This window comes from Plasmodium fragile (genome assembly GCF_000956335.1).
Source record: "Plasmodium fragile strain nilgiri unplaced genomic scaffold supercont1.6, whole genome shotgun sequence".
Classification (NCBI taxonomy): domain Eukaryota; phylum Apicomplexa; class Aconoidasida; order Haemosporida; family Plasmodiidae; genus Plasmodium; species Plasmodium fragile.
Genome location: NW_012192586.1, coordinates 84,612 through 95,457, shown reverse-complemented (window position 1 = coordinate 95,457; position 10,846 = coordinate 84,612). Strand labels below are relative to the sequence as shown.

The window sequence follows — 10,846 nt, the reverse complement described above, 5'->3', positions numbered from 1 at the left end:
AAAAATATACAAATATGAAAAAGAAAGGTACAATTGAGAAAACGTACAAATGAACAAGCGAAAATGGAAAAAAGAAAAAAAAAAAAAAAGGCGCGGTAAAATTGTGTAAAATTATGCGGGGTGTAGAGAATTCTAGCTATCTCATGTGTAAATTCAAACAAAAAAAAAAAAAAAAAAAAAAAAAATATCTACTCTCTTTGTATATACAACTGCAGGTTTATATACCTCGGATTGTTAAATAAATTTTGTGTAAATTACGAACTAGCAATATAGTAGTATAGCAGCATGGCAACGGGCGATATTTTTAAAAGATACCCAAATGAAGGAAAAAATGCGTTTGTCAAGGGACATCACCATTTTTCGCGAAAAAAGAGCAATTCCCTTGTGAGGACAAATGTCATTTTTTGCAAAACAACATAATAACAGCCACAACAGAAGGATGGGGCTTAAAATCATGAACAACTTTAAAAAAAAAATTTCAAACATAAATGGCATAATATTCCAAATTTTCACATATAAGACAAAAGGAAAATTTACGAATATGAATATTTATATAACATGTATCCACCATTACGTGTTGTTATGGAACATTTATGTTTCTTTTTTCCTGTTCCTTTTTTGTCTTCGAACAAAATGCTCGCGCTTTCGTTAAAACATGCAACTGACTCTACGAGTTTCAAATTTGTGTTCAGTTTTTTGTGTGTTGCCAGAAAAAAAGGATCAGTGTTGCATTTTTTTTTAATTATGAAGGGTTACCAAATGTGAAAAAGTTTTTTTCTTCCTTGCGGTCAATATTTTGCCATGATGTTAAAAGATTTAGGCACATTCGCACGCATGTAACGTGTTATGTAACTATATGTGTTATTTTTTCTTTTTTGTCGAAAAACTTCCATTTTTTCCTGACTGTGCAGGTAAAATTAAAACGGTTTAGCTGGCGTGCATGCATCGAGCTACTTGAAAAAAAAAAAAAAAAAAAAAAAAAAACATATGACCAGTTAATATGTATGGCTAATAAAAAGACAATCAACATGGACGGTTAATTCAATTCGCCAACCATAAAAGCACCCCCTAGTAAATTCTTTCACATAAGTATAATAATTCACCCATGTCTCCCTTTCTCTTTTTTTCAACTCACCAAGGTTGGGAACATGTCTGGAAAATGAAACACCTTTTCACTATAACGCGTGGAGACTTCTTTTGGAAGGTTCCTAAGTTATGAAATATGGTGAAGTCGTTTTTATGGGCACCTTCTACGATCAATTTTTACGAGCAGCTGTTTTACGCTTCATATTTATTATTTTATTTTTTGTTTTCAAAACTCCAAGGCAGACGCAGTTAGTGCTCATTTGTGAAACCAAATATGTGAGATGAAAAAATTAAAAGAGGAGACAAGATGTGTTGCGTTTTTTACATGCACCATGAGCGGAGGTGTAGATCCCTTGGAGTGTGGCATCTGTTGTAACGCTGTCACACACTGGTATGCATGTGTATACATATATATAAAAAAAGGGGGAAAAACAAGTGGATTGGGTAAAGCCTAGCGAAAACAGGAAAATCATGCGAACAGACATGTTTGTGCGTTAAGGCGTATGCACAAACGCATGCACTTTTTCTGTGCGCACCCTCAACAACCATAAAGAATAATTCCGCGTGTACGGACGCCTGACTGAGACAAATGGGTGTTTATGGGGTCTTAAAATTAAGGCCCGTAAAATGTTACTTTTAAAACTTGCACCAAAAGAAATGCGAAAGTAGGTGTTCCCAAATAGGCATTCCAAATGGGAACTCCCCAACATTTCACGCCTTGGAAAAGCGTTTATAACGTTTACATGCATTCACGGCTGAATTTTTCCCATCGAGGGATGAAACAAATATATTTTTTATTATAAGTTAATTAAAAATATGTGCAGCTCGGCGTTACGTTATGTTACGTTAGGATAATCTGTTCAGTATAACAGAAAGGGGGTTCATTTTTTGATCATAAAAAAATGAAAGGTGAGACAGGTTCTGACGTGACTACGTCCACAGCAGAAGTGACATAATTGTGCCTGTGAACACGTGGGTGACCACGGGTCGAGAGGCCTCAAAAAGGAGAAGTGTCCTGATGTAGAGCTTAAGGAAAAGGCTGCACAATTTTGACGTCACTTAAAATATGATTTGACCTTACTTTATTTGAATGTTTCTCCGGTCACTCTGCCGTTTCGTCCTCATTATATAGCTCCCCCTGGAGCATCCTTACGACCGCGTTGTCTCTAATTAAGTCATCTGAAATTAAACTGACATAGTCATACTTACAATGAGGGCACTGCACATCTGTGTTGGATTTCTCCTGTAAGCAGTTTGGGCATTTTAACCTGGACACGATGAAGTCTAAATTTCCTTCATCTTCCAAATTTTGCAATGCTATGTCGTTTCCTACTGACACTCCATCGATTAAAACTTGAGGCAGCACAACTCCGTTTTCGTTTGATTGGAGCAATTCATCTTCCTTCCACTGGTTGAAAAGTTCCTCATCTTTCAAGTCTGCACAGGAGTGAGCACAGTACATGTGTAAAGGAAATGAATTAAAGTGGGAGGTGAAGCAGAAAAGGATTCAACAAAGCATGTAGTACTAAGTAACTAAACAGGTCAGATATTTCTAGGTAGGTAGCAATTTTCTCACTTTTTGCTGTGCTGGTGTCTCTATTGGAGTCTATAACAACGTAGAGGAACTTTTTACAATTCAGTAAATTCTGTGCCCTTAAAGAAGAAAAGAAGGACGATTTTATTCCCCCCAGAGAAGTCGTTATGAGGACGATCTCTGCTTCTTGCACTGGGAGCGGGCAAATCGTTATGAAGTGTGTAGTATATGTAATGACGAAGGGGTGTGCGTTGTACATGCAAGGGGTATTACAAGTTGGTCCCTTGCTATGGCGAATGTTTTTTTTTTTTTTTTTTTTTTTTTTTGAATGCTTACTTATTGAGATTCCATCTTGTCCTGAGGAGTGAAAAAAATGAGGGAAAAAAATGAAAACAAATTAACCACATTTGCAGCGGCGGCATTGGAGCATACCCCATAAACGCTACTTTTTTTCCCGTCTTACCTTCAGATTGTAACTGCGTGTTGTCGTTCTCCACAGTCTCAGGGGCCGTTTCCACATTTTCAGTTTCCATCGCGTGAACATGTGCATGTGTATGTGAACGTTGTATGCGCGGGCGCGCGTATTTATGCACACATATGGATACACATGGAAATGTATTCACACGCGCATGCGCAACTTTTGTGCGCTTTTCCAAGTTGCGAATGTCAACCGCCGATGCGAGTCAACTGGAGGGAAAATAGCTGAACAAAAAAATCGTGCAACAGAAAGATAGCATATTTTAATGAGCACGAAAATGCGCAGATTGTGGGTTGGCCCGGTAAGGACGTTTGCCCCAGGCGTAAAGCGCTTTGGAAGAAAAGGCAAACTAACGAATTGGCTAACAAATTAATCAACTACAGAAGCAACTAACCAGGTAATTAATGGACATAAAAAAGTGAAAATTAGGCTTCCGTGCGGTTTGCCCTAGAGGGATTTTCAACCGCAGCAACTTCCCTCGTCACACATTTTTCGCATGAGGAAAAGGCGCAAAAAACGGGAAATTAAAGAGGGATAAAAAAAAAAAAAAAATTGTTCAGAAATTACTAACGAATTGAATATTAAAAAAACACATGTGTGGATGTTTTTCCCGTGTTTACTTTCTTATTTTTCCACATGTTCATTTTGTTGTCTATCTGTGTAAGCACTTTTTGTGTGTACGATTTTGCTCTTCTAATCCGTCCGACAAATTTGATTCACATATGTACCATAATAAATGTTTTCCATAATGCGAACGTGCAGACTGTAACCAATCATCTAATTCCCCTTTTTTTTTTTTTTAAGATTAATTTCGGTTAACTGGTCTCAGAAATTATTTCAGATTTTTATTTTACCTCATAAAAAAAAAAAAAATTTTACAACACGATTTTGCTTATTTTTGCTCGCACAATGGAAAAAATAAATCCGTGTACAGCCTTCGCTCTTTGTCCGATTTGTGCCATTTTTTTTTTTTCGGGGGCTCTTCTCAAATGGCGTTGGGAAAAAATATGTGGAGAATTTTTTTTTCTTAAATGGAAAAAAGGGGAGAATGGGACGGGAAATAACAGAAAAAAGATACACATGTGCATCCTTCGATCCGTCCGCCCACCCGTCCATAATTAATAAACGTGGCGTCCATTTTGTGCCGATGAACATACTCGTACGGGTGACCCATCACGAGGAGGAGGTAACTCCAAAGGGAAAGCAACGGGTGGAGTTAAACTATGGAATAGTCTGCAGTCAATTTCGATTTCACATTATATGGCCTTCTTGTGTGTTCAGGGAATGGCGGACACCGTGGCCATCTCCGTGAACACAAATACGTATGCGGATGGAAGTCTGCGATATTGCAAAACTTCCGTCGCCGCTGTCTTTTGTCCACGAGCATCAAATGTGAGTTCCATTGCAGATGCGAAACAAAGTAAACAGGGCTGTCACTTTAAGTGTACGAAGTTCACTTGAGAATAATGTAGGTGCTGCACACGTGAGGTCGCGCTGGTAAATATTTTGCTTATACATTTTGTTCACCTCAATTTGAACGGAAAACGGATGACCAATGAAATTATTATTTTAAAAATGGGTGTGGTTATTTTTTTTTTTATCTTTTTTTTTAAGTTGAATGTGCTGTCATTTTTTAGGTGACCGGGGGTGAAGGTAAGATAGTTTGTCCTCCGCCTCCTTTTTTGTACTCACTAAAAAGGGTGTCGATTCAGTATTCTTTAAAACCGAAGCGGACAAGCGTAAAACTAGTTGCTATACATGAATAATCACGCACAGAGTACATAGGGGTAGGAGTTATAATAACAATTTGTTTCCCCTGCGGCGCAATTTCAGGACATGTTCGCTCAGGGATTCTAACAACTGATTGAGGGGAATTCTCCCCATGTAGAAAAAAAAAAAAAAAAAACTAGCGTATTCCTCTACGTTTCGTTTTAAATATTTTTAGAGGAAAAAAAAAACTGCGATAATGGTTTTCGCGTTAAAGTAGGGGCTATGGTGACACACGCAAATTGTCGAGGTGGGTAGGCAAGAACGTGTAAAGTTGAGATCGCCGAGCACCACAGCGCATTAACGTACGTGCCTCGTTGCGTGCACAAAGGAGGGAGTATAATATCCAAGGGCTTCCCGCCGATCGAGCCTTCCTAATGAGCACTCCCCTGCTCGGGGTTCCTTAAAATGTAGCAAATTACAAAGAAGGAGAAAAAAAAAAAAAAAAAAAAAAAAAGAAAAACAAGCACACAAGGAGGATCTCTACCTCATGAGGGCGGATGAAGTTCTGATGAAGAGGCTCGATTTGAAAAATTGAGAAGGGCTTATAAAATCGAGAGTCCTAACAAGTTAAAACACAGAGTAGCGGTAGTAGTAGCAAGTAGTAGTGGGTAGTAATAGTAGCGTTAACCTTCGCAGGAGCTACGGTCATGGCTGTACGGGGAAGAGGCGGAATACCGATTTGCATAGCCAGCCGGGATTAAAACTGAAGTGATCGTTTTGAGGTCACACGATCGAACGTGCACACATATGGAACAACCCCGGAGGGTAAAGCAGATGAGGACACATCACCCACACATGAAGGTGCACGTAAACCCCGCTCGAGTTACCCTAAGGGCAGAACTAACGAAGAGATGCAAACATGGATCTGCACGACCAGGAAATCTACGAGCGGGCGAGTGTAAACGTTAGTGTAATTCTTAATGACGACATAAAAGAGGAGATAATAGAAAATTTAAAGCAAAATATGAAGGACAGGAATGTGAAAATAAGCAGCTACGATTATGATAGTATTTACAAAATAAATTCTTTTGCGAGTGAGGTGGCAGATGGGGGCGAGGGGGGAGGTGGACATGCCATGTTGATGAACCCCTGGCTGCAAAAGATGAAGGTGGCTACGTCTGTTGTGATATTTTGCGTCGACTGGCAGGGAATTGCTAATGAGGAGGGGCAAGACAGGGACCCAACTGGGGAGAGTCCTTCCGTGGAGGTCCCCGACCAGGTCGATCCCGTCCAGGTGGACCCCGTCCAATCGGGTGAATCTGAGCTCGTCCGTGCTTGCGTGCAGAATGCAGCCTTCATGAGTCAAGTGAACAAAGACCTGATGAAGCGAATAGAAGAAATAAACACAATAATTATGAAGAGGAAGAAAATCTGCAAAATTATTGTGTTGGTCATTCTGCCAGAGAATACACAAAACACAGAACAGTACATCAAATATATTAGCCTTTTAAATTCTAAAAACATCAGCGCGATTTTTATCACATTAGGGCTGAAGGAGATACATAATAAAATTAAAAAGTTAGAAAATCTTCTTAGGGATTGTATTAATGCCTTTTTTAAGGAACACATAATAAGCTTCGAGAGAAAAAGTGGACAAAACATACTCACTTTTTTTAATTATAATTTTAAGAAGGCATATGTTTTGGAGATTTTAGAAAGATATGATGAGAGTATGAAGATTTATGTGAATTTATGTAAAGTTTTCTATGAACATGCAGGTGAAAATACATTTCCAGATAAGCTGACCTTTTTCAAGTATGTTATTTTTTTCAACTCAGTTAGTATTCGGATGATATACATTTATTTATTTTTTAAAGATTTTAAAAAGGCAATTCATCATATTTATACTCATAATAAAATCATTTACTTGGCATTGATGCGGAGGGAGGAAGAAGAAGGGGATGCAGAAGAGAAAGAACAAGAGGGTGTAGGAGATATACCCAAGGGTGGAGGGAGACTTTCCCAGGTCATTTCCATGTATGGAATAACGGGTTGCTCTGATTTGGTTACTTCGTTGAAGTGTTGGGATAACGTCCGAGGAGAGACACCCAATGGAGGAGAAAACCACCCGACAAATGAGAGTGTTCACCTCCTGTACGACCTCACGATGAAGGAGTACCTATACTACAACCTGCTGTCCTGCATCTACCTCTATTTTTACAGAATTGTAAAAAACATGAGCATGAACCCAAAAGACACAGTGTTGTATGGGATGTACTGCTGCTTTTGCATATATTATATGTTGAAGGCGCGCAGGAAGAGGGACAAAATTGTGGATGCCTTTTCTGGTGTCACCCAATTTGATAATTATTTTAACATGTGCCCTGTTTCAGTTTTAGAGGACTTTGTTCAGAACTTTTTAATTGAAATATATACCATCATTAGCGAGAAGAAGATTAGTAATTTGTTTCGACTGATCATTTATTTTTTGTGTCTGATTTATTATGAAAAAGGGAATTACCGTTTTTGTTTGTACCTTTTGCTGTCGTTTTATGGCAGCGAGGAGGATTCTTCCGTTTTGAGTGCAATCAGCGCGGCCGCCTTGAGGGAGGGGATCTGTCCCTTGGACGAGTTGTATGCGCTATTGGGGGTGGTATCGGCTAAGCGGAGCTACGAGCGCACTCGGTAAGACTCGAGGCAGTGGATCGTGGGCGACATCTCCACATATATTAGCGGCATGGCTGACCACTACACCCATTTGTTGAATCATATATGCCCATTTTTTAAGCCCACGTTGTGTGTTAATTCTGTGCCATTTTCTTTTTTTTTACCCTCCGCAGCAACACGCATACACACGAACCGATGCTGCTTCTCACGCTGAGTTGCATGGGCTGCCTGCTGCACCCGGATAAATGGGGAAGCACCGCAGACGGATCTCCCTCGAAAGAAGAACCTCTTAACATCAAGGAGTACCAACACATGTTCATGCAAATATGCTTCGAGTATTTAAACGACCTAATAAAGAACAAGAAGAAAAGAGAAGAAAAAAATTTTATTGATTTTTTCTGCAAGTATTGTGAAAGCATAAAAGGAGAAGAGGTGTTCCCCCCCCTTGCCGAGGAACCACCCACTATATCGATCGGAAACGTTAGTGTAAAGTTATATTATTTGATTAAGCCTAATGAGATTGCCTCCTTTTTAGAAATAAAAAACGGGACCCATATAGATTTCCCTTTTGCACCTTTTATCGGATTCTGTATCAACAACCAATTGTCTTTTTATAAGTTAACCTTTTGTAATAAATTTGATGGAGTTATTTTTTCTACAGGGGAGGTTGTGAACGACGTTGGGGTGAATGGCAAAAGTGTGTTGGAGTGGCTTGCGAGGGAGAGTGAGCTGTTTAAGAAGCGTCACCGTAGGAGTGACTCAGATGAGAACGCCTCTTGGAAGGGGTTCTCCTTGGGGGAAAAGAACCTATTGAGTTTTTTTTTACCTGGGGGAAAGAAAAACGAAATAGAAGTTAATTACGTCGATCTTTATTTGAACATTTCATGTAACATTGTTCGGCTGCGAATTCATCAAGTTAGTGCATCCATTCTGAGGGAGAAGTTCTTGGAGAGAGTTCCCCTGGGGGTGGAACACCAAATGGTAGGTAGCGTAGATGAAGAAGAATCTGCACGGAAAGGTACCCTAAATAATGATGCGATTGATGCTCCGTTGGGAGAAACTACCGACAGGGTAATTGCAACACCACACCCGAAGGAACCAAAAGAAGAAGAAAGAAAAATCTTCCAAATAAGAGTCATCAAGGAGGGGGGAAGGGAAGAAACACATGCTTATAAATTGAAGCAAGGGGTGTACCTCACTGATTACATGAACAAAATTGTACGAAACGAAAAGAGTAAATTTCTTCAGAAGGCACTAACGAATTATGTGCATTATTTTGTGCACTGTCGGAACGACGTTCTTTACCTGAACGAATACAACCCCTTGTACATTTTTGTGAGGTATTCTAAATATGTGAAATCTGTTGAGTTTCGTTTTTCTTATGACTGTGAAGGGGAGGATCATTTGGTTGTTTATTTGTTGACCAGGAAGGACAATGTTGTGGGGGTCCGTCGGGTCCGCAGAGATGACAAGGTTGAGTTTTTCGGGGACGGCGAGCAGGTGTGCAGGTTGGTCGAGGGGGATATCAGTGGTTGTAGCAACGATGGTAGCAGCTGCGATAATAGTGATGGCAGTAGCAGTCAGGACGAACTCGATCAAGACAGCCCCACAGATGCCAGCCAAACGTGCCCTGGGGATAACCCGCGGCTATGTCTCAACAAGGACGAAATGAAAGAATTGGTCTTGGACGAGGACCTTCAGGAGTTGCTATCGCACCGTGCCAGTGGAGAAGTAGACTCCAAGTTAAGCAATTTAGACAATGATGTATTTTTTTTTCAAGTGGAACAGCAGGGAAACCGTTTGGATGCTAAGCGCATCGGGGGAAAACTGTATGGCAGAAGCAACTTCTGCAACCAGTGCTGCATGTCATATGGAATGAAAAGGGGAAGAAAAAATGCGAGTCCACGTGGACCAAATGGTAGAACAAATCGAGGAAGAAACGATTTCCCCTTTTACGCAGGCGTCGAGGAGAAGATGATGTGCGTCCCACTCCTTGTCTACCCAACCCGGGGGAGCAAACAAGTGAATGTCAACTTTGACTTTTCCTTTAAAAGCGCCACCTTCGAGGACCAGCTGAAGTACCCACGGAGGTATTCCGTGGAGCCGTCCGTCATAACCATGGTTACCAGGATTGACCGTGGAGGGGGCGGTATTGAAGAAAGGGAGGAGGAAGAAGGAGAAGAAGATGGTGGTTTGAAAAGGAATAGTATGAATGGGATCCCCGCGGAGGAGGTTTCCGCTCCTACGTCCACACCGAACGGGTGCCAAGACGACGTGCAAATTGTAGGTCATCGTGAGAAGGAACAGACAAGCACCGGGTGGAGGAAGAACGCATTGCAGTACTACCTATACATACACAACAACAACGCGAATGGAATTGTCGTTGATGAAATAAAGGGAGGAGCATTCAAAGATGCCGTGGAGGTAACTCACAAGAGTACCTACTGCAACATTGTAAAAGAAAACAATCCAGCAGGGGGTGGTATTATAATAAAGTACCACTTTAATTTTAAGAACCTTTTTTTCCCTTTTAACAAAATTTGGGACCAGATCATCCGTACACTTGTGGTACAGGTGCCGCCTGCCGATCGGACAGACGACAGGATGTACGACAGGGAAGGGCAGTACTACTCCCCAGTGAGCGAGGCGAAGAAAAGCAAAATAAGGATAGACCTCCTTTATGAAAGAACGGCAAAATGTAATGAACTTTTTGTCGTCGAATCGGTGATTACTAATGAGACGAACATCACCGAGGAAGTTATAATTTTTTTGTATGACCGGAAGAGGGCAGGACGTGGTAGAGGGGGGAAAGGGAAGGAAGAAGGTGTTGTCATGAAAAGCGGTTGGGACGAATCTAGCAGCGTAAAGAGTAGCAAGATGTTGAACGAATTCAAATTTAAGACTGAACAGGAATACTATAATAATTATAATACATCTGAGAGTAGCTCCGTTTCTTCTGTACTTTCATCCGACGACCTGGAACATTTAATTGATCAGGATAACTACATGTCCGATGGCACAAATGATGGTTTTAGAAAGAAGACGTATATTATAACAGGGGGTAGGATAATGAAGAATATTTTACTTCCCTACCAATCCATTAGACTTAAATGGTCCTTCATTATTTGTGCGCACGGATTTGTCACTTTGCCCAGTGTGCTAATCAAGCGCAAGACCAAGATAAAGAGCAACGTTAATGTTTTCGCATCTGCAAGTGTTGAGTTGTTCGTGGTGTAGCGGCGGTATGTGCTGGTCAGTTAGGGGGGCGTAACTGTGTTCGCCCTGTTGTGCGTAATTTGTTCACCGTTTGGCTATTTATTTTTCGGCCCGTCTTTTTTTTTTTTTTTTTTTTTTTTTTTTTTTTTTTTTTT

At 40.5% G+C, this 10,846-nt stretch overlaps 2 protein-coding genes across 2 annotated transcripts; one reads left to right on the top strand and one right to left on the bottom strand.

Annotated features, from left to right (window-relative positions):
* Window positions 1-2,188: 2,188 nt before the first annotated feature.
* AK88_00723 (uncharacterized protein) lies at window positions 2,189-3,153 on the bottom strand (the record flags this gene model as incomplete). Its single annotated transcript, XM_012478367.1, has 4 exons — window positions 2,189-2,523; window positions 2,663-2,812; window positions 2,957-2,977; window positions 3,084-3,153. 4 exons carry the CDS (start codon window positions 3,151-3,153, stop codon window positions 2,189-2,191), a joined length of 576 nt encoding a protein of 191 aa, XP_012333790.1.
* Window positions 3,154-5,727: 2,574 nt separating this feature from the next.
* On the top strand, window positions 5,728-10,712 carry AK88_00722 (uncharacterized protein; the record flags this gene model as incomplete). The annotated part of the gene is made up of 2 exons (XM_012478366.1): window positions 5,728-7,493; window positions 7,649-10,712. The coding sequence occupies 2 exons, from the start codon at window positions 5,728-5,730 to the stop codon at window positions 10,710-10,712; spliced, it is 4,830 nt and encodes a 1,609-aa protein (XP_012333789.1).
* Between the last annotated feature and the right edge of the window lie 134 nt (window positions 10,713-10,846).